General features: G+C 35.7%; 1 protein-coding gene across 9 annotated transcripts in view; it reads left to right on the top strand.

Annotated features, from left to right (window-relative positions):
- The window catches only part of EPHA5 (EPH receptor A5), a 195,331-nt gene that overhangs the window by 8,147 nt on the left and 164,182 nt on the right, over positions 1 to 23,002 (top strand). For all 9 annotated transcript variants that reach the window (XM_087947072.1, XM_087947071.1, XM_087947073.1 and 6 more), the window contains exon 2: positions 10,974 to 11,038. In XM_087947072.1, the coding sequence (XP_087803198.1) occupies positions 10,974 to 11,038 (65 nt within the window). The remainder of the gene's footprint in view (positions 1 to 10,973; positions 11,039 to 23,002) is intronic.

The raw sequence follows: 23,002 nt of genomic DNA, 5'->3' as shown, positions 1-23,002 counted from the left end.
AAACTGTATAGTTTCCCACAATGGAATTTTAACTATTTCTTTTTAAATTTTCTTTGGGTGAATGATGGGGTTTATGCATGGTGTGTACATGATGAGTATTTTGACTATGAAGGAAACAACTTCTAAACAGATACTTCTTGTACCTTTCTCTTTCCCATTACTGGAGTGTAACAGGCTGACAGTCCCTTTAATTGGGAAGAATGTTTCCATTGTTTCTTGTTTTGGCAATGAATGGTCTGACCCAGGGTGGGATTCAAATTTTTTAACAACCGGTTCTGTGGATGTGGCTTAATTGGTGGGCATGGCTTGGTGGTCATGTTATTGGCTGGGTGTGGCAAACTCAATATCACTCACATCGAGGTACGCATCTCCTTGCCTGGCCTCTCATGACTGCAACAGTTGTAAGTGTGAAAAATGGTCATAAGTCACTTTTTTCAGTGCCATTGTAACTTTAAATGGTCACTCCACACAAACAAAGTACCAGCAAAGGAGGAAAAAAAAACCTCCAGAGAAGTTCCTGAGACAGGAAGTCTAGTCCTGCCAAGAATGTAATAAGGGTTAATAGAGAGGCAGTTTCTGTAAGCAACACCAAAATGTTTCCTTCCTGCCTTCCTTACAGGATTAGGCCAGTAATTTCTTTTAACAATTGGTTAGAACTGCTTAGAATGTTAACAACAGGTTCAAGTGAATAGGTGCAAATTGGTAGAATCCTACCCCTGGTCTGACCTGATATTTACTCATGACCTTTTGAGAATGTAATACCTTATAAAATGAAAAGCTGCAAAGGGTATTTCAAACAGCCTATACAACCACCAGATATAGAAGACAAGAGTAAGGTGGAGAGTAGAGGAGAACATATGTAAAAATCAGAAGATCCAGTTGGTGGCAGGCTATCATTCCTTATGATCGCACTTCCTCCTATTATTTTTTGCTGGCATGACTTCAGATCCTTTTTGTTATATTACTACTGCAGTTCCATGGAAAACTTTAGGACCAGTGTATATTTCAATAAATCAGAAATGGAACTTGTATGTTTCAATGAATTACATGTTTTAGTATATCCCTAGCTGAACAAAAAACTGGTAAAATTTCTACAAGGTGAAAAGTTAAGCACAACGGAAGTTTTGGTTTATACAATTTTGGTGTGATTATTCCTCACTGTTATGTAATTTGGCTTCTGTTATTATATTTTGCTATTGAATTTTTTAAGCTGGTTACTGAAATGAAGGGTATGATACTTTGCATCAGTAATGATTGAAGCAATGTTTATGCCTGAATAATAAACTGATAACCATATTTGAAGACCTCTTTAGCCAGTAGCTTGTAATATCTGCTTTGGCAGAATTGATAACTTCCAAAGTTTTCTTCTTTCTATTCTGGTCCCTTTCATTCTGTGCTTCATTTAGGACTTGTCCCCTTTCCCTTGAGGAACAGTTCTAATTCAGAAACAATGTTAAGTCACTTTGTAGGAACAGCTTCTTTTCTGTTATTTTCATTTTTTCCAAATACCAGGTTTTTCTCCATTGGTTTTTTGTTTTTTGTAATGCACACCATATATTTAAACTTTAGCTTCACTATTAGTGTTTCCAATGAGAAATTTGGTTTTATTTCACCCGACAGCCTTGCACTAATATAAACATAAAATGATGAAATGACTTTTACAAATGATAGGTAATGAATGGATTATTGGTGACATTATTTCATTATGCAAATTACTAATATTTATTTTAAAAGCTCTGGAAAATTGTGGTATAACCATATATCTACCATTTCTAATGCCATAGTTCTACCAAATCCGGCAACAACTCAAGCCTTCCATCTTTGCAATAAGCAGGTTACTTGGAAGCTACATATTATATGGAAAGGGACATTACTGGACCATTACTACAACACTAAATATTTAGGGGGCCACTCTAGATAGGGCTAACATATAAGCAGCATTCTACCAACACTAAACTGAAGGTCAGTGCATGAAATAATATCCTTAGGAAATTAATGAGCTCTTAAGGGTCCTTAAGACAACAGCTTTAGCTCTTTGCTACTCGGCAGACAAATATGGCTGCCCAGTCTGATATAAGTCAACACACTGAAAAAGTAGATATTGTTCTAAATCATTGGCCCCCAACCTTAAAAGTATGGGTAGAGTTTATGACTCTGTCTGAATTCATGTTGGCATGAATTCTCTCTAGCTATGAAATTTTTCATTTCATTAGAGTTGAACATTCATTATGCAATATTTTCATCAGTAACTTCACTAATTATTTAATTGATCCATTGTAGTTGTTAGTACCATTATATGAATCTTGGGTTCTGCAGTTTGGGATCCATTCCAACTGAGCCATTTGCTCTGGCAAGAGACAAATGATAATGCCCAATTATAACACACTCAGCTAGCCTAATCATGCAGGCTAAATTGATGCACTAAATAACTCTTAAATAATATTTTGTGTGTTAATAACAGGCATTCTTTGGGGCCATGCAGTCAGCAAGGATTTATTCATTGGTCTGCAGACAATAACAGAATATTTGATTTATTCAGCATCCTTTTATTTGCTCCTTGGAAAATAGCCTGGCTGCTGAATCCTGGACTAATTGTTCATCCTCTTTATATATAATGTATTCTGTTGTATTTTTGTATTATACTCATAACTTGAGGATGATGGAACTTCTAAGTTAAAACTTTAAAGTTTTAAGTTTTTCATTTTAAGTAATATACTATGAATATATTTGATTACATAATCTGCCAATTCCTCGAATGCACTGAATATATTTTACAATGTTTTATTTCTGCATTAATGCAATTTATACTTTTTTCACCTCTTCTGTGTTGTTAAAAATGCTGTGAAGTCTTATAGTAAAGAGTTGAGGATATGCTACAATGCAATATATTCAGGGGTGGGATTTTACAGGTTTTCACCTATTCTCTAGAACCGGTGGTTAACATTCTAAGCAGTTCGGAGAACCGGTTGTTAGAAGAAATTACTGGCCTAATCCTGTAAGGAAGGCAGGAAGGAAACATTCTGGTGTTGCTTACAGAAACTGCCTCTCCGTTAACCCTTATTACATTCTTGGCAAGACTAGACTTCCTGGCTCTGGAACTTCTCTGGAGGATTTTTTTCCTCCTTTGCTGGTACTTTGCTTGTGTCGAGTGACCGTTCAAAATTACAATGGCACTGAAAAAAGTGACTTATGACCATTTTTCACACTTACGACTGTTGCAGCATCCCCACAGCCATGAGAGGCCAGGCGAGGAGATGCATGCCTCAATGTGAGTGATGTTGAGTTGGCCACGCCCAGCCAGTCACATGACCACCAAATCACGCCCACCAACTAAGCCACGCTCACAGAACCTGTTGTTAAAAAATTTGAATCCCAGCCCTGAATATATTGTTGTTTTGGTGCTACTCATTAATATGAATTTTTATGTTGAACTAATAAAAGCAACTGTTTTAGAGTTCTTGAAGAATTTAAGTCACTCTTCTCCTCATCTGCTCGATGTGGAGAGAAAACAGATGTGGAGAGAAAACTTGTTTGTATCATGCTTCAAGTGCATTTATTAACATACACATTTTCTTTTAATGGGCCATTGGATATCAAAGCAATTTATGTCATACTTCTTTTCCCTAGCTTTTAAGTAGGTTCGTTCTAGTTTTTTTTATCTTTTATCTCATTAATTAATAAAGTATATGTTTCATACCAGAGTATTCTGATTTCTTAAAGACAGTAGTCTGCCTTATATATTTTGATTTCCAGTTCAGTAGGACTGTCATGTGATTTCAGGAATGGTTTAATTTACGGCTTTGCAGAATTACTTAACACAACAGGGAAGAACACCAGGGAACCAAGTAATATCTATGAAACAAAATCAATAAAGATTTATGAGAGGAGAAAAGTTTTCCTTGTAATGAGGAATTGGTTGGATATTTTGGTAGAACTAAGTGGTTTGAAGTGGGTAGTTTGATTTTTTGGGGATAATACTGGATTTTTGGCTCTGGATTTTGCTGTTGTGATAATTACAGACAATTACAATTACATTTTGCTGCATATGTGTATTCATAAGGAAAATGAAGGTTGCTGTAGAAGTGTGCTAGGTGCTCATATTGCAGTTTGTTAGCAGCATACAGCTGCAATTTTTCCTTCATCAAGACTTTGAAGGAAAGCCAATTCTCATTTTCTCTCTAAAATTATCTAGTAAAGTAGATAAGGGAAAGGATTTAGAGGTGGTATATGCTAGTTATTTGGTGTAAGCTCGCTAAGTACAGTATTAACTTGTTTCTCATTTGTTCTTCTAAAATGTCCTTTCTCCACTCTTTTTAATAGAATTTTGAAATTAGGAGCAACACTAAGGAGAAACTAGCATATGGAACAGAAATAATGTCTCCATTCTTCTCCTAAATTCTTCTGAAAAAAGAAGGCGCAAGTTTCCTTTACTGGCATATTTACAAAAGGCAAACTACTTACATTTCCTGAAAAACTTAATATCAAGGATAAACATTTACACATTGTGCTGAGGCCTAAAAGAAATATTTTCCTCAACAAAAAATTATATTAATTTTCCTCTTAAAATTTCTCAGGAGGGGTAGAGTTGAAGAACCCTAAAAATTATCACTTATAGCTCTTTATTTTTATTTACTTAGTACTTTGATATGTTTCTACAGATGTCTTAATTGCTTCTTTTTATATCTATATTGAGACAAAGCTGCTAAGTCATTTATTTTATTATTGATCAATATGTAGAATTCAGTGTTTTCTTCTCCCTAAGAATGCTTGGTTATTTTTATTATCAATGCATTAAAGTGGAACAATTTAAGAAGTATTTGAATGTCTATATTGTTTACTATACTACTAAGTATAGGAATTATGGCAAATATTTATTTATTTTTATTTTATTTATTTATTTGATTTGCCAATTGTTTACAAGATAATAAGTATAAGCGTATACATAGTTGTGAATACATGAAATGGGTACATATAAGAAAAATAAAAGAATAAGAGAAACAATAGGACAGGGACGGTAGGCACGTTGGTGCGCTTATGCACGCCCCCTACAGACCTCTTAGGAAGGGGGTGAGGTCAATAGTAGACAGTCTAAGGTTAAAGTTTTTGGGGTTTGGGGAAGAGACTACAGAGTCGGGTAGAGTATACCAGACGTTGACCACTCTGTTGCTGAAGTCATATTTCCTGCAATCAAGTTTGGTGCGGTTTACTTTGAGTTTGTATCTATTGTGTGCTCTTGTGTTGTTATGGTTGAAGCTGAAGTATTCATTGACAGGTAGGACATTGCAATGTATGATTTTATATACCATGCTTAAGTCAGTATTAAGTCAATACTAGACTGTTTTCTTAATATGTCTTAACCTGAATACACATGACAACTCCCTTAGATTAATTCTGGAAAAAATAATGCATTAGGTGAGCCACAGGCAGATCTGCATTTTTCAATCTTTTCTGGGGATGTAATCCTCCCCCACCTCCAGTCTCCTAATCATCATTGCTGCTCTTTTTTGCACTATTTCTAGAGTCTCAACATCTTTTTTTTATCATGGTGACCAAAACTGGTATATTCCAAGTGTAGTCTTACCAGTGCATTATGAAGCAATACAAGATCTTAATATTATCTCCAAGATTGCATTGTTGTTGTTTTTTGGTAGCTGCAGTACACTCTTGGCTTAAGTGATTGTCTAATAGGATTCCTAGATCACTCTCACAGTTACAGCTGTTGAGCCAGGTATCCCATTTTCTGTACCTGTGCATTTGGTTTTTCTTAAGCATAAGACCTTACTTTTCGCACCACTGAATCAGAGGTTGTATTCAGCAGGTTCTGACCAGTTCTGGAGAACTGATAGCGGAAATTTTGAGTAGTTCGGCGAACTGGCAAATACCGCATCTGACTGCCCTTGTCCCCCATGTATTCTCTGCCTCCCAAGTCCCAGCTGCTTGTCTGGGTCTTCTTTTGTTGCCCTGCACAGGAGAATGGAGCTGGAAAGTGGGGGGGGGGATGGGATTTTGCAGTAACCTTCCCCCAGGAGTGGGGAGGGAATCTACTAGGTCACGCCTACAGAACCAGTAGTAAAAGTTTTTGAATTCCACCACTGCACTGAATTGCATTTTATTGGATCGAGCCCAGTGTTCAGGTCTGTCAAGATTCTTTTCTTGGTTGGTTGGTTATTTCCCCAGCTTGGCATTGTCTACAAATTTGGTGAGTTCACCTTCTATCCCTTCATCCACTCATTTATGAAGATGTTAAAGAGTATGGGACCTAAGACAGACTTGTTGTTTCCTACTGCATGCTTTCCTTCCATGTGGATGTACTTCCATTGAGAACTAAATGTTGGGTATAGTTGATCAGCCAGTTACAAATCCATCTGGTGCTGATGCTGTCTATGCCACATTTTTCTACCTTCCCAAAAAGTATTCTGTAGTCTACTTTGTCAAATGCCTTACTGTATACTATATCCACAGATTTTGCTGGTCCACTAATGTAGTTACTTTGTCAAAGAAGGCAGTAAGGTTTGTCTGACATGATTTGTTGTTGAGAAACATTGGCTTCTAGTAATCGTTCTAATAACTTTGCTTATTTCTAGATGTTCGTAGATCTGTTGTTTGATTATCTTTTCTATGATCTTCCTAAATATTGATGTCAGGCTGATTGATTGTTGTTTCCTGGGTCCACTTCCCCCCTCTTTTTTGAGGATTGAAATCACCTCAGCTCTTCTCCAGTTTTCTGTTAGTTCCCTCATACTCCAAGAGTTTTGAAAGATATGATTCATTGGTTCTGAAATCATTTTCTGCCAGGTCCTTCAGAACCCTGGGATCTAATCCATCTGGTTCTGGTGATTTAAACTCATTTAGATTGGATAGGTGTTATCTTTAAAATTGTGGTGCCTATTTTGACTTGTATTCATATTCTGTCTTCTTCTATGGTACTGCTTTTGATATTGTAGGTTGTCTGTTTTTTCCTTAAAGATAGATACAAAGAATGAATTAAGCAGTTCCACTTTCTTCCTGCTACTCTCACCTTGCCATCTATTCCCACTACATGTTGAAAGTAGCAGGTATTGTCTATAAAGTCAGCTCAGCATATCTTATAGGAAGATAAGGTGTGATGATAATTAACAGATAAAATTAAGAGAAAAACAATTGGCAAAGAATAAAATTGCATAGGATATATTTGCTGGTGTACTAAATTCTATATGATGAACATATGCAGTGTAAGTATACAAGTCTATTGTGCTGTATGTTACTTTCTAAAAACTGTCTTTGAACTTTGCTTCTGGCTTTACATAAGTCTTTCACTTTGTTCACAGCAGAAATATCTGATTTGATCATGGTTCTGATTAGATTTTTAGAGCTGAGTTCCTAATACTTTTAGAGCTGACTTCCTTATACTGATAATAATAATGGTAATATTGATAATACTACTACTAATACTGATAATGATAACATTGATAATAATAATAAGGAGCTGCCACAAAGAAGAGAGTGTCAACATATTTTCCAAAGCACAAGAAGGCAAGACAAGAAACAATCGGTAGAAACTAATCAAGGAGAGAAGTAACTTACAACTAATGAGACATTTCCTAACACTGAGGACAATAAACCAGTAGAATGGCTTGCCTACAGAAGCTTTGAGTGCTCCCTCACTGGAGGCTTTTAAGAAGAACCTGGGCAACCCTTTGCCTGGAATGGTAGAGGATCTCCTGCTTGAGAAGGGGGTTGGACTAGAAGACCTCTAAGATCCCTTCCAACTCTGTTATGTTGTTAATACAGTACTTCTAACATAATGCAAATGGTAATAGTCCTGAGGATAAAATATTTCTTCTGAAAAGATTGATTTGTAAAAAAAAAACCAAATATCTCCTTTAGATACAACAAAAGGAAAGTTGTGCCATCTAAATAATCCCCATAACCAAGGGTGGGATTCAAATTTTTTAACAACTGGTTCTGTGAGTGTGGCTTAGGTGGTGGGCATGGCTTGGTGATCATGTGACTGGGTGGACATGGCTTGGTGGTCATGTTATGGCTGGGCGTGGCCAACTCAATATCACTCACATCAAGGCATGCATCTCCTTGCCTGGCCTCTCATGACTGTGGGGATGCTGCAACAGTCGTAAGTGTGAAAAATGGTCATAAGTCACTTTTTTCAGTGCCATTGTAACTTTAAATGGTCACTCCACACAAGCAAAGTACTAGCAAAGGAAGGGGAAAAAACTCCATAGAAATTCCAGAGCCAGGAAGTCTAGTCCTGCCAAGAATGTAATAAGGGTTAACGGAGAGGCAGTTTCTGTAAGCAACACCAGAATGTTTCCTTCCTGCCTTCCTTACAGGATTAGGCCAGTAATTTCTTCTAACAACCGGTTCTCCGAACTGCTTAGAATGTTAACAACCGGTTCTAGTGAATAGGTGCGAACTGATAGAATCCCACCCCTGCCCATAACTCTAAAAATATTAGGTTTTGTTAGATTGCCATAGCTCAACATGCTTTTAGCTATAAGCACAAAAAAGGAAGACAGTGCTATAATTTTCCTCAGCTTGTTTAATAGGTGCAGATTTATCTTTTAATTATATTTTCTATTTGGATTAGAGATTGTAGGTATTGCAAGAAAAACGTTATAAGTTTGGAATAGTTTATTATTATGTAAGGTAAAACTGCTTGTTAATTGGCTGTATTGCTTGGCAGAGCCAAATGATGTGAATTGAAGCACTTAGGCAATAGAAGGCACAATCTGCCAGGGACTTTTATTCTACAAACTTTTAGGAAGCTAGTTGAATCTTGAAATATATGAAGAACCATCGAAGTTAATTCAAATCGTATTTAAACTCTGTTCAGCAAATCCATCATTTTTGTGAAAGGATTTTCATTGGGAATAGAACTGTCAGCCCAAAATGATAGCCCTCCTTAAAATTATAGCCCTTATTCTCAAAGGCAGTATCTCATTTTTAAAAACCAGGTGCCACCTGGAATCATAGCTTCACTGACTGTAGGCCAGTCATATGCCAGTCTTTATATACAGCAGGGGTACCGGTCCGCGGAACAAGTCTTACCGGGCCGCTGGTTGCTGGGCGCCGCCATCTTTTTTTGATAAAAAAGTGCTTCCGGTGAGCTTTTCTGGGTAGAAAGCTCACCGGAAGCACTTTTTCATCAAAAAAAGATGGCGGCGCCCAGCTGATGCCGGTACCGGGCCGCGGCATAAAAAAGGTTGGGGATCACTGATATACAGTATTTCCATTTGATTTTCAGAACTTACAAACGTGGGTCTCTTGAACATTCTTCTTGAAGCATTAGGGAAAAGAATAATATAGAAGGTGGGAGAATGGAAATGAGAGGCATTTTTGTTGTTTATTGTGCTTTGCCCTACTTTTGAACCACAAGTATTTTTTGTTTCTTGTTTGTTGAGTTTCATGGAAATCTCCTTTACTAATCTCTACTAGTTTACTGTCCTCTGTTCAGATGCCATTAAAAGTTTCTAGTTCTTAGTCCTCTCCACTCTGAGCTTATGAATTAACAAAAGAAAAAAAAAGCATAAACTGCAGGTTGCTCAGTTGTTTATTATTCATTATTTCCAGTTCTTGGTTTTATTTCCCTTTTCTTCTTTCTGTAGGCCTTGATTTGATATCTTAGTCTGCTAATGTTTTTACTGAAATGTAATTGTGTAATTGTGTGTGTGGTATAATCTTGAGTTTTTGGTGGTGTTAATTTTGGCTATATAAACTTAGTTCACTTCTGTTGTAAGTAAATTTTTTCTAAATGTATGCTGTATAGGCACACATGATTAATTCATATTCTCATGTTCTCTGAAGCAAAATGATCCCTGCAATATCAAACAAGTTATAAAAGGAATATATTTTTGAATCACTTTTTTGTGCAACTCCTATTAGCTATCAGTTTACCAATTCAGTCTGATGTGTCATGAACATTTTTAACTATGAAAGAGATAGTTGTGTTACAGAGAAATGCTAAAATTTACTTTTTTACTATGGCTGTTCTGATTCTAGTTTGGATTTTGGCTTGTTGTGGAGTGACACTCTTAACAGATAGACAGATAGACATTAACAATAGACAGATAGACATTAACAGGATTTATTGACTATGCAAAAGATACAATCAGCCCAAAAGGGAACAAAAAGACCCAAGCACCTCTCCACCAGCAATCAGCACCTACATCAGCATAGAACTCCAAGGTTAACATCAGACCAGAGGTGGTATTCAGCAGATCCTGACCAGTTCTGGAGAACCGGTAGCAGAAATTTTGAGTAGTTTGGAGAACCGGCAAACACCACCTCTGATTGGAGATTTTACAATATCCTTTCCCTGCCACCGCCACAGAACTGATAGTAAAAATATTTGAATCCCACCACTGCATCAGACCAATATTCAAGTAAACCATACCCCAATCAAGAAACTTCCAAAGAGCCAACAGTAAGCAACTCAGTCAAAGAATCTTGTAAGTCCATCCCCACCAACACTGATAGGCAAACCACTGGAATATAAACTGACAGCAAACAGCACTCCTTACTAGCACTGATGATGTTACTTTGGTTGGGTAATGAAATGTCTGCAAGAAAACATACAAGCAAGCTCGTAGAGCACCAAGGACCTCTTATTTCAACCTTGAACTACAAATATTCTCCTTTATTGTTGTGGAGTGTATTATCTGCAGCACCAATTCAAATAACTTAAAATAAGTGATATCACCCACCTAGATATTCCAGTTCTTCATAGCCATTTAGCTAATTAAAGATATGAGAAGTTTTATATACATCACACACACACACACACACACACACACACACAGACTGTATACATACATATATACACACAAGTATGTATACGTATATATATATATATATAATCTATATGTAAGTATATGTAACGTGTATATGAAATATATTATGCCTATTAGTTATTGTGCTAGTGGAGACTTCGTGTCCATTTTACGCTCAATTAACATTCTTTCTTTGATGTCTTTTAGTGAATTTATTGGATTCAAGATCAGTTATGGCAGATCTTGGATGGATTGCGTATCCAAAGAATGGGGTAAGTGTCTTGGAAGTCCACTTAAAACACCAACTACCTCTCTTCTGTTGGTAATAATATATTCATATATGTATCATGTTCCCTGCAGCAGCTCTAGCAAGTTGGCCATTATATGTCTCCCCTTTGGGATTGAAGTGGACTCTGGAACAGTGTATCAATGAATAATGTCCTTTATTTTCAGAATATAGAATTCTCAATTTTCCAGGGCTATTTCAGCACCAGTTTAATTAAACTCTACTACATTTAAATATATACTAAACATACTATGTTTAAACATACATAAATGTTTATTTATGTTTATTTTCTCATTTCCTTTTTTAAAGGAACCAATTGAAATGTTAATTTTTAGTTGTACAGTATGATACACACATTTATATTCAAGATAGCTATTATGAGTATATCAAAATTATTTATTTATTATGACTTCTCCACCATAGTTTCCAATTTTTTTCTCTGAGGATGCTTTCTTCTGATAACAGACCAATTTAGTCGCTTAGCCTTCAATATTCATAAAGGCATTCTGGGTAAGGCATATATAGTAGGCATGGCTGTAGCGTTTCTATAAATTAAAATTTTGGAGGCCAGGAGACCTGATGACCATCAGGTTACATGTCTATGGACAAAATATAGTAGATTACAGATAGTCCTCAACTTACAACTGTTCATTTAGCGATCCCTTGAAGTTACAATGGCACTGAAAAAAGGAACTTATGACCATTTTTCACAGTTACGACCATTGCAGCACCCCTGTGGTCATGTGATCAAAATTCAGATGCTTGGCAATTGACTAATATTTATGACAGTTGTAGTGTCTCAGGTCATGTGATAACCTTTTGTAATCTTTTGACAAGCAAAATCAATGGGGAAGCTAGATTCATATAACAACCCTGTTACCAACTTATCAACTGTACTGATTCATTAACGGTGACAAGAAAGTTGACAAGAAAAATTGTAAAATGTCTCACTTAACAACAGAAATTTTGGACTTAATTGTGGTCATAAGTTGAGGACTATCTGTGTAGTTCTCAGCTCCAAACGGTTCTAGGGTTAATTAATTTGTTGAGTTGTAAAACTGATCATGCCTACAGTAATTTTGACTGCTTGTTTTGAATTAACTTTGTTTATAAAACATCTTTATCCGAGGAAGCAGTTGAATTAGAATGACATCTTTTTTATTCCTTATTGTAGTTAAATTAGAAAGTACCATCAAGTTTTAAAAAGTGGAGTGATTAGCATCCTCAGCTGCTCTAGGAATTTCGAACAATTGCTAGGGCTCTGTTAAAAATTAGATTCAAGTTCAATGAATGAATGTAAAGGAAGTTTCATTAGTTCCTCCTCTATCCTAACCACACACGGGACTTCATCCATTTAATAGCTTTCATCGCTGTATCCATTTTTTTCATGATTATATAATCATACAGTCGTTACAAAAATGATGGCAGTGTTGGATGACTAGAGACTGTATTTAATAATTAGGGAATATGGGAACTTCCGGTTTGCAGGGCTTCGGCGGCAGGCAGGAATCTGAGATCGTGCATGGTTTCTGCCTGGGCTCACCGCTGGAGCGTCCCGAGCCACTCGGCTTCGGGGCTAAGCCACCCCGTAGAGGTGTGCGAAGAGGGGGGAGATCCCAGCAGGGTTGAGGGAAGCCACATCTTTCCTCCCCAGCTGGCTAAACTCCCTTTCCCGAAGGCGGTAAGAGCGGCGGTCAGAAATGGCCGCCTCAAAGAAGCACTCAGCCGGAGAAGAAAGTGCAGGAGGAAGTTAAGAAGTGAAAGTTTTGGCTGACCGGGATAAGAAGCAACAACTGAGATACCCTGGAATTTAAATCTTATAAAAGATATATCACTCCCAAAGAAGATTCGGAAGCAGTGAATGAAAGTGAAAAGGGAAAGTTTTTTTCTTCTCACTCTCCTTCCTTACGTTGACAGCAGATGAATGAGAAATTGGAAAAATCCGCTTTGGCACCAACAGGTAATTAAACCAGATTAAATGCCAAGGGGACAATAAAGATTTTTGAACACTTAAAAACCTTTTTTTTTTTTTTTTTTTTTGCTGTAAGTGGGAAGGGAGAGGAAAAGAATAAGAGCAAAATTTGGCTGGAGGAGGCTGCTTGGAATTTAAAAGAATTTAAAGTTAAATCGTAACAAGACTTCTAAAAGATACATTTTAACTGGAACTTTGTAATTAAATAGTAACCCCAGGAAGAGAAAGTGAAAAAAGAAGAAAGTGTTAAATGAAACAGCTTGTGTGTATTTGGATTGTTTGGTGACTTTGGGACTTCTGGAAATTATATTTGAATGATTAAAAACAATTGGGTGGTTGTTTAAAATTTTGTTTACAATGGCATCACTTGTGGATGAACTGAAAATGGAATTTAAAAAATGTAAAGAAGAGGAACAAGAAGGGAAGGGCTCTCTTGGCTCTGTTTTTCACTTCTTAGAAATGGCGATCTGTACCTATGAGAAACTACAAGAAAAGACTGCGCAACAAGAAGATTGGGACAAAGAAGAAGCCATCTTTAATGAACAAGTAACTTTATCTGGGGAAGAAAGGGGAAAGGGGGAAAAGAGAATGGAGAATTTAGGACCTAAAAAAACAACCAAAAAAGGGGAAAATAAGGTGAAAAGTGGATATAATGTCAGAAAACAACAGAAAAAGGGAACACAGAAGAGGGAAATAGAAGTGGAGAGACAAGGGGGTAAAAAAAGGTAGAGTGAAGAAACAAGGGAGGAAGGAAGGGAAGAGAAGTTACAAAGACTTGGAGCAAGATGTAAAGAAACAGGACTTATTCAGAGATAACGGGTAAAAATATAATTGAAAATGAGATTCTGCAAAGGTACATAAGATTGTATTGTTATACTTGTATTAGAAATAGTGTTAGAAAATTGGAACAATATATGATTTAAAAATGGGATAAAATACTCAGTGTAATTTAAGTAAACTTTTTTGAACAAAATAAATGAAATGAAATAAATGAGAGAATTGAATTAGGAGGAATGGGAACATTTTAATTACACAATGTTTTAAAATATAAGTGAAATGGGGGGGAAGTAACTGCACAAAATTTATAAGTGTTCCCATAGAAGCATGATACCTATTTAAAAAGTAATGTGTAAAATGTTTAAGATTTAAATGAATATTAATTTTAACGATAGAGTTGAACTGGCATGGATTGTTGTTTTAATTATATTATACATTTATAATTTCTTCTTTTCTTAAAATATAGTGTGTAGCTTTAGAATGTACTAAGCAGAATCTGAATGAAAGCTATGTATTATATTAAGTGTTATAAATTTAGGGGAAAGATATAAAGGCGTCATACTCCAATCAGTGGTTACAGGAGAAATTTTGTTTTAATAAGAAAAGATAATAGGCAGCTGAAACAGGACAGACAAAGGATATAAGTATAATGATTTAAACTGAGATGAAATTAATAAAATAGAATTAAGAGAGTTAAAAGAGGGGAGAGGCTATATAGAAAATGTAGAATGGTAATAAGATATGGAACGGTATAGAAAAATGAGCATGAACTTGAATTTGTGTCTGTACGAAGAGATGTAACCCGAGATCAAGCTGCTTTCAAAAAAGGTGTTTTATGTTTTCATGCTTTGTGTATGTTTGTTTTTAAAAAAATAAAATTTTTGGGAAAAATAATAATAATTAGGGAATATGGATTAGAATGAGATGATGATGCAGAATGAATAGAACAATCACACACACACACACACACACACACACACACACACACACACACACACACAAAAGCCCAAAGTTATTTTCTGGATTGAATTTTTGGTTATTATTTTCTGGGTTGAATGTTTGAAAATGGAGGAGCACACCAATAATTTTGGCCATTGTGGCTACATTATTTGAAACTAGGAAATCATTTGAAATAAGGGCATTTTTTACAGTAAGAAAACTAAATTTTGTGTGTGTGTGTGTGTGTGTGTGTGTGTGTGTGAGAGAGAGAGAGAGAGAGAGAGAGAGAGAGCGAGCATGTGTAGCATATGTATGTTTGTGTATATAATCAAAGTCCTAAAAATATTTGATGTCTGGACTGCAGTGTGAAAATGCAAGTGAAACCTAGTTCAAGACTAGTTATAGTACTGAATTACATGTTAATGCTATATAAGAAGTGTGTATGAGCTTGCAGCCAGTAAGTGAAGGAAGCCTTACAATCATAACCTTGCCTATTCTGTGATTTTCTAAATTTCTCTGAAGAAATCTGAATAAGGATGAATGTCATTATGAGATCTTCAAGTATGTCCTGCAAGGAAGCATAATTTGTGAAATAATACGTAGCCGCATCCAGCCAAGTTCCCCAACATCTCACGACTGGTTGGGCAGGGAGAGCCAAAGTAGGAGCGATTTCTTTGAACTTTTATAGTTTAAGTAGAGCTTTCATGAACATCAGGATAATTACTTCAAATCTCTTCAGTCATTCTGTGCAAAGCATCTGATATGGACCATTTTTTGATAAAAAAAAGTTTGAGTCCCTTGACTGCTTTGGTCATGTGTGGAGTGGCATCTCTTACAAAGAGAAGAATATGTTACATCATTCAGCCGGAGTAATTTCATAGAATCATCAAAGAACATAGCAATAGTGGAATTGTTTATTTTTTACAGAGTTTCATATGTTAGAAAAAAATATGTTACTAGATTTGTAACATTATAGAATTCCAATAATAACATATCTTCCATTTATACTACTTGTTTCATTTATTGAAATCCATACCTTGTTATTGCCAATAGCAACTCTTATCTTTCCTGATATATCTTCAGAGCAGGCAGATGTATAATTTTACCTTAGAGTTTATTCATTTGGAATCCTCAAAAAAAAAAAAAGCCTGAGGCTATCACTTAATTTCCTTAAGGAAACATATGAACTAACAATCACTGAACAAAGATCCTTACAAAATTCTGACTGGGTATTTGATGAACCTGCTGTCACGTTCCGGTGTCCAACATTAAGAAATGCAGACAACACAGTTCAGTGTGGCACTTTTTATATCTTGCAAATGTAAAATCTGGCACAGAGTGACAAACAATGAAGAAATCAAAGTCAGTGCTACTATGGTTTAATTCTCCATCCCTGAAATGCACTCTACCCTGCCCGGTGTCTCCATCCCTCCACCTCTCACCTGTCACGCGCTGCCAATGTGCCCGTCGCCTTCTTGAAACATCACAGCTTCTCTTCTTCAGTCGGCACGCCATGCTCCCTGCACCTGTGTGCACTCTGCTACTCAGCTGTTCTGCCGCAAATCAGCTGTTGGCGAAGCCGCAACTCATCTGACTGTCCGATTGTTCTATAGATGCAGGCATCCTGCAGGGTCCTCATGGTGTGCATGCCTTCTCCGCAGGATTGCCGCGGTGTGTATGCCCTTCTGTTTGGCTTAGCTGTGAGGAAAGCAGGCATTCAGCTGGCATAGTCGTTGGGGCATGAATGTGGGTCCTAGAGGGTGGCTCTCGTCCCCCAGCTGGCGAACCCAGGGCTGACACCAGCAGTTGAAGAAGAAGCTCTCTTGAAAAAGAGATGTTGCCTGTTCTTAGTGAAGATAAATCTTGCTAAACAACTAGACAAAGCATCTAGATTGGGCTGATTTTTGGGAAGAAGCCTTTGATCCCATCTCTCTCTCTCTCTCTCTTAAAAAAATCAAAATATGACTTTTCAGTCAAAATAAAAAGCATCCAACTCTCACCAGGTTACTCTAAAAGATGTTTTAATTTACTTATAAATGCAAATAAAGATTCTAGACAAAAATATAACATGTCACAGAAATCCCCTCCCTAGCGATCACTGTAATGCCTTAATGAATAATGTTGGGAAGGAAGAACTAAAAAAGACCCATTGTTGACAAATTTGGGTAATAGGAATGGGACTTAGCAGTTTTGCAAAGTTTGCTGCATTGTTATAGTAGCTTGGAATGCTACTTCTTGAGAATATATACTGAAAGGGGAGGTTTAAAGCCATCCTGTAAATGTCCTGTTGTAAATTATTATCCTGAGACTTTATATAAAGAGGCCCCAAATTTCTGAAATTGACTTTTCTTGGTTGTCTCTATCTGGGTTTATAGCACCCTGGATAATATTAATAACAAATCATTGGTCCCCTGCTGAGTTAAAAGTGTTAATTAAATCTGATTAAATGCTTGAGAAGTTGTTTTCCCATTGAATTATAGTTTGTACTATTACTTGATTGGAACTGGAAAATAATTTAAAGATAAAAATAATATAGAAGCATTATAGCAAAGGAAAATATATATGGACAAGAATGATTCTGCAATTTAAATATAAGTGTAAAACTATTAAATTGTGGGAAAGATTACAAAAAGTGCATGAAAGAGCTAATCTCAGCAATAAATTGTATTTGATTAGAAAGCTATACCAAACCAAGTTGATGAAAGGCCAGGATATGCAGGATTACATAAGGTACAACTTGGAAATGGTTAAATATCTGAGAGGTATAGGAAAAGAAATAAAATATTTTCATGTCACACAGTATTAATGATTTATCAGAAAGTTATAAGACATTTGTCACAGTGCTTGATGCATGTCCAGATGATGGACTAACATTGGAATATGTTAAGGGCAAGTTTATAGATGAATACAAGTGTAAAATAGAAATCATTAATAGTGATAGTGCTTCTGTTGCACAGTCTGGTTTAAAGATAAAAATAGGAATAAAAACAGTTTCATGAAGCAAGAAATACATGAATGCTTTGTGTGCAAGAAAAAGGGTCATTTAAAAACAGATTGTATAATCTGGAAAGCTTTGAATGCAAAAACTACAAAAAGTCAAAAAGTATGAAGGAAGAAACTGATTTTGTTTCAGATAATGGATATGTTTTTCAATCCAAAAGTTGCACCTTACCTTTGGTACATTGATTCAGGAGCTACGAGTCACATGACGAATGACAGAAATTTCTTTATTCACCTTAACCAAAGTAAAACAGAAAAGATCATCGCTGCTAGTGGGCAAAAAATAGAATCAGAAGTAATAGGGGATGGTTTTCTTTACTGTCCTATTTCCCAGAGTATCACCAGAAAGATATTTGTGAAAAATGTTTTATATGTCCCTGCTGTTGAAACTAATATTTTGTTATATATTACATATTATTTGTCAAATATTTTGATAACATTTTGAAGAAGTTCACAAAATAATGTAGCGACCTTCTAGGGGAATAATCGTATCATCACAAAAGGGGATATCTTACTTACAAGAGGTAAAATTACAGATGAACTGTATCAGCTAAACTTCAATCAGGTGATTAATATTGCCAAGGAGGAAAAACATTCAAACTGCATTCACATATGACTCAGATGATTTGAGCGCAGAAGTACTGACATAATAAAGAAATTAACTAAGAAAGACTATCCAAATGTTGTAAATGAAGAAACCAGGCCGCAAGAGATCCACCAGAAGCATCCCAGCCAAATATCTGTCCTATATTTCTTGTGTACCATTAAAACCCAGAGGAAAGAAAAGCCAAAAGAGCCTGCAGCCACTGCCCTGGTTCCCCAGCCCAGCCACAGCCAGAGCCCATCAAAGAGCCAAGGCTGGAGCTGCGGCAGCAGTGCCAGCTCTGTGGACAGCCAGGACAGCAAGAGGAAGAGGAAATAAAAGCATAAGAAACAGATTTATAGAACTGAGGTCTGAAATGGGACTAATATAAGGAGTAGCTAGGCTGGGGAACCTGGGTGAGGTGTTGGAATGTATTTTGTATTGCAACCACTACAGAAGTATTCAGCCATTATAGGTTTGCATCTTTGGTTAAACTCTATGTCCTTTTGTTCTCAGTAGTGTTTCCTGTTACAGTTAAAACAGTTAAACGAGTTTGATCCCTGTGCATTGGAATAATATCAAGTTGCTTTTAGTGGAAATGAAGTACAGCTGATTAAGGTCAACTGTTTTTATTGTTTAAAAATGTCTAGTGTTAAATCACTTTTTCTAGCAAAGATATTTCTCAACATTTTCATTGTGTAAATTATAGTATCTATTGGGAAGATACTGAATTTCCTAAGCCATTTTTATTTTCAAAAATGAAGGTAACTGTTTTCAACTATTTGCATGATCACTTAACAAGCTCCAATGTTTGGTTTTTGTAAATTGGTGGAAATCTCCTCAACTAATGTCGAAATATTTTTTCTTTGTGAAGTTAACACAAAAAATAATTTTTAATAAGTACTGGTTGCAATCACCTTACTTCTGGGGATGCTTTTTATTTCTTATAGTTTGGCCGCTTTAGGCTGAAATCCAAATACTTAGTAATACAGAATGATTATATGCAGCACAATTATGTATATATTCTCTTTCTTTTTGGCTATTTGTGCATTTGGAAATTAACAGCAATCAAGATCTATGGGTTAGCCAAAATAATTATTATGTAAAATTGGAAAGATCAATATTCAACTAATTTGCAGCAAAAAATTGCTGATAAGTGAATTTTATTGGCACTTCAGTTTTTTTCTATATGTCTGCAAGGAAGAGCAGCTTGATCAAATTACTTGGAAATGTCTTGTTTATGAGATAATTTTTCTAAAAAGAATTAAAAATTTATTTTTTCCAAAATGAAAATATATATATCACATTATTTTATTAGTGGTATTAATATTACAATTTAGTAATGTAAGCAATTTTTATTAGTTTGTTATGATAAAATTAATGTAATAAATACAAAAACCCACAAACAGCTCAGTATTCCTAACTGTAGACTACAGTCATGCATTCCCTAACTTTTACTTAAGACTAGGGCAGAAAATAGGCTCAGGATTAAATTCAATTGTATTCATTGGATTTACTGGGATGTAAACATGGACTAACTTCCAGGAATTAATTTCAATTCTCCTAGCATCATCCATTCCAAGTGGGAACACAGAAGAAAACATCACTTCTGCTGTGACAGTTGATTGGACTATTTAATCTGTTGTCTGAATTGGTTTTAACTCTGTTTTGTGCACGGGAGACACAAGTTTATATTTAACTGGCTTAATAACTAAGAATTAAAGGTTCAACTTGCATTTACCCCTTTCCATTCCTTGAAGGTGATTTTTTTTTTGCAAAGGATACATTGAACCAGAGATCAGGACACAATTACATTGAAGTATAAATTACTTCATTGACAGATCTGGAATTGGAGGCTGAAGAGAAGGAGGATAGGATGACAAACCCTTTATAGATTTATGCAAATCATGTTTTTTACTTGATTGATTACATTACCATTATAGATCTTTATAACCTTCCTGTAATTCATATAGATAATGTAAATTAAAAAATAATTACTGACAAAGATCCATATAGTCACAGCTATGACTTTCCCATTAGTAATGTATGGCTGTGAAAATTGGACCATAAGAAAGGCCAAATGCCAAAGAATTGATGTTTTCAATTTGATGTGTTGGAGAAGACTCTTGAGAGGAGACTGGGAATCCAACTATGCATCAAGTGGGTTATTGTATAGGATCCTAACCAACCTAGCTGACAACTTTGTCATCCAAAAGGCAGAAGGGGGAACTAGGGGAAACTCTGAAAAATATTATTATAAAAGACCAGTCCAGTACAATAACACTGAAAAAAAGTAAAACAAGAAATCCAAGAAGAAACTAGCATGGTTGCACAAAGATTTCTCTGATAAACTAAATGACAAAAAAGATAAGTACAAAAAATGGAAAGAGGGACACATAACTAAGGCAGAACACCAATAAATTGCCTGAACTTGCAAAGATGAAGTCAGGAAAACTATTGCTTGAACATTTGTTTAATATGCAACGAATGTCAAAAATAATAAAAAGTTTCTTTCAACATATAAAAAACAAGAAAAAGTCAAGGATACAACCGATCCACTAATTGGAGAAGATTGCAAGGGAGTAATGGGAGCAGAGAGAAAGCAAAGCTGCTTAATTTATTTTTTTCATCTGTCTTCACACAAAAATAAAATATAAGTCAACTTACCAAAAACATAATGGTAAAAGACAAACTAGAAATTCAAATTAAAACAAGCAGGAAAATTGTAGAATACCTGTCCTCTCTAGATGAGTTCAGGTCACTGGGATCTGATGGATTACAATCCAGAGATCTGAAAGAACTGACACACCTGATCTCGGAACCATTGAACCAAAGGACAAAAGTACAACAGCAGGCATATACTGTAAAGTAAAGGAAGCAGCCCATACTTATGTCTTGCATCAAAAGTAAAAAAATAAAGTTGGTTGTTGAATAAATAGAAAGATAGCAATAGCAATAGCACTTAGACTTGTATACTACTTTATAATGCTTTACAGCCCTCTCTAAGCAGTTTAGAGTCAGCATATTGCCCCCGACAATTTGGCTCCTCATTTTACCCATCTCAAAAGGATGGAAGGCTGAGTCAACCTTGAGCCTGGTGGGATTCGATCTGCCAAATTGCAGGCAGCTGTCTGTCATCAGAAGTAGTTTGCAGTACTGCACTCTAACTAATGTATCACCACATACTGAGAAATGGGGAAATCTACAAAGTAGTTATTTTGTGCTATTGAATTCCTCATATAGTGGAAAGCAGTATTTCAACTGGACAAAGAATCTAGATTGGCTGTATATGGTGCAAAAAAGTAGATGGTAATTAGTTAAAGGCAGAATGTCTGAGTCCCATCAGTTAAATATTAAACTACTTTCTATGACTATGTCTTTGAGATTTTGTAGCAGGGCAGGCTAGACTGCTTTACTATTTATTATTGTTTATATCTGTTGAAAGAGCCGGCTATGGCTTGTTTGTATTGCAGTTTGTTTGTTTGTTTGTTTTTTAAAAATCAGTTTGAATGGCTATCACACAGTTGAATTGGGTAGTACAGTATGTGTTTAAAAGCCTTGTAACATAGCCATAATCTTCATCTAGGATTTGGGGTAGCTGTCCAAACTTTTCCATATCTATGATACAACCTTTTAAAATTTCTAATTGGGAAAATGAAGCCAGTGTAGGAATTCTGTAGGTCTTGGAATGATGATTTATATAACACTGGAGAAGCACATTCAGACTAGCAGGATTCTGTTACTCTTTTAATAAATGTTCTAATTCTATTAGGTGTCATTTTATCTTAGTCTGGTCCACCTTGTAGGGCAGATATTTGGCTCTGTACTCCCATCAATCCAACCAGCATAGTCATGCATGATGAGAGACATTAAGTTTTTATATCAATATTGGAAGGTTCAGTCATGTATTCATAGTATAGCAAGAATGTTTATATGCTCAGTAGAGTTGATGCATACCTTGCTAAAAATGAATATATAATGTAAGCCTTTTATAATATCTTAAAATAATACATGGCTATAAACTATTTTAAATTAATAGTCTTTCTTCAGTTGCTTGTTACATCCCTTTCAAGCGCATAAGATTTAGTGATCACTTTAAGAAATTACGTGTTTCCAAAACTGAAAATACTACTGATTCAACTTGAAATGTCAATAAATATTGTGGTTGTAAACAGGGGAGGGATTCCACCAGTATAACAACTGATTTGGTGATTGCACACTTCGATTTAAGATTTATTTTTGATGTGCTGTAGCTCTGACAAGAATCATATATAGATGAACTACATTACTTATGGGTGTATAGTCATGAGCTTCATCTATATCTTGTTGAATATGTTTAAGGCTGCATGTGAGTATGGGAGAGAAAGTAGGTATTATGGTTAAAGTAAGAAGTGGTGTGTTCAAAGTAAAAGAAACCCATGTTTTTCTTAAACATGAAAATGAATTGACATCTCTCTGCTTTCTTCTTCTTAAACACACATTTAATTTTAATGTAGAATGCAAAATATTTTTTTACTGAAGGCTGTAGAATTACCTTATTTTTAACCTTCATAAATATGACTAAGTTGCTAAGCATCTGAATTTTGATCAGGTCATCATGGGGATGCTGCATCAGTTGTAAGTGTGAAAAATGGTCATAAGTCTTATTTTTCACTGCCATTGTAACTTTGAAAAGTCAC

Source organism: Notechis scutatus, chromosome Z (genome assembly GCF_049901735.1).
Source record: "Notechis scutatus isolate UNSWTSFEM ecotype Mainland chromosome Z, rNotScu1.2, whole genome shotgun sequence".
NCBI classification, from domain to species: domain Eukaryota; kingdom Metazoa; phylum Chordata; class Lepidosauria; order Squamata; family Elapidae; genus Notechis; species Notechis scutatus.
This window is presented reverse-complemented; position numbering and strand designations above follow the sequence as displayed.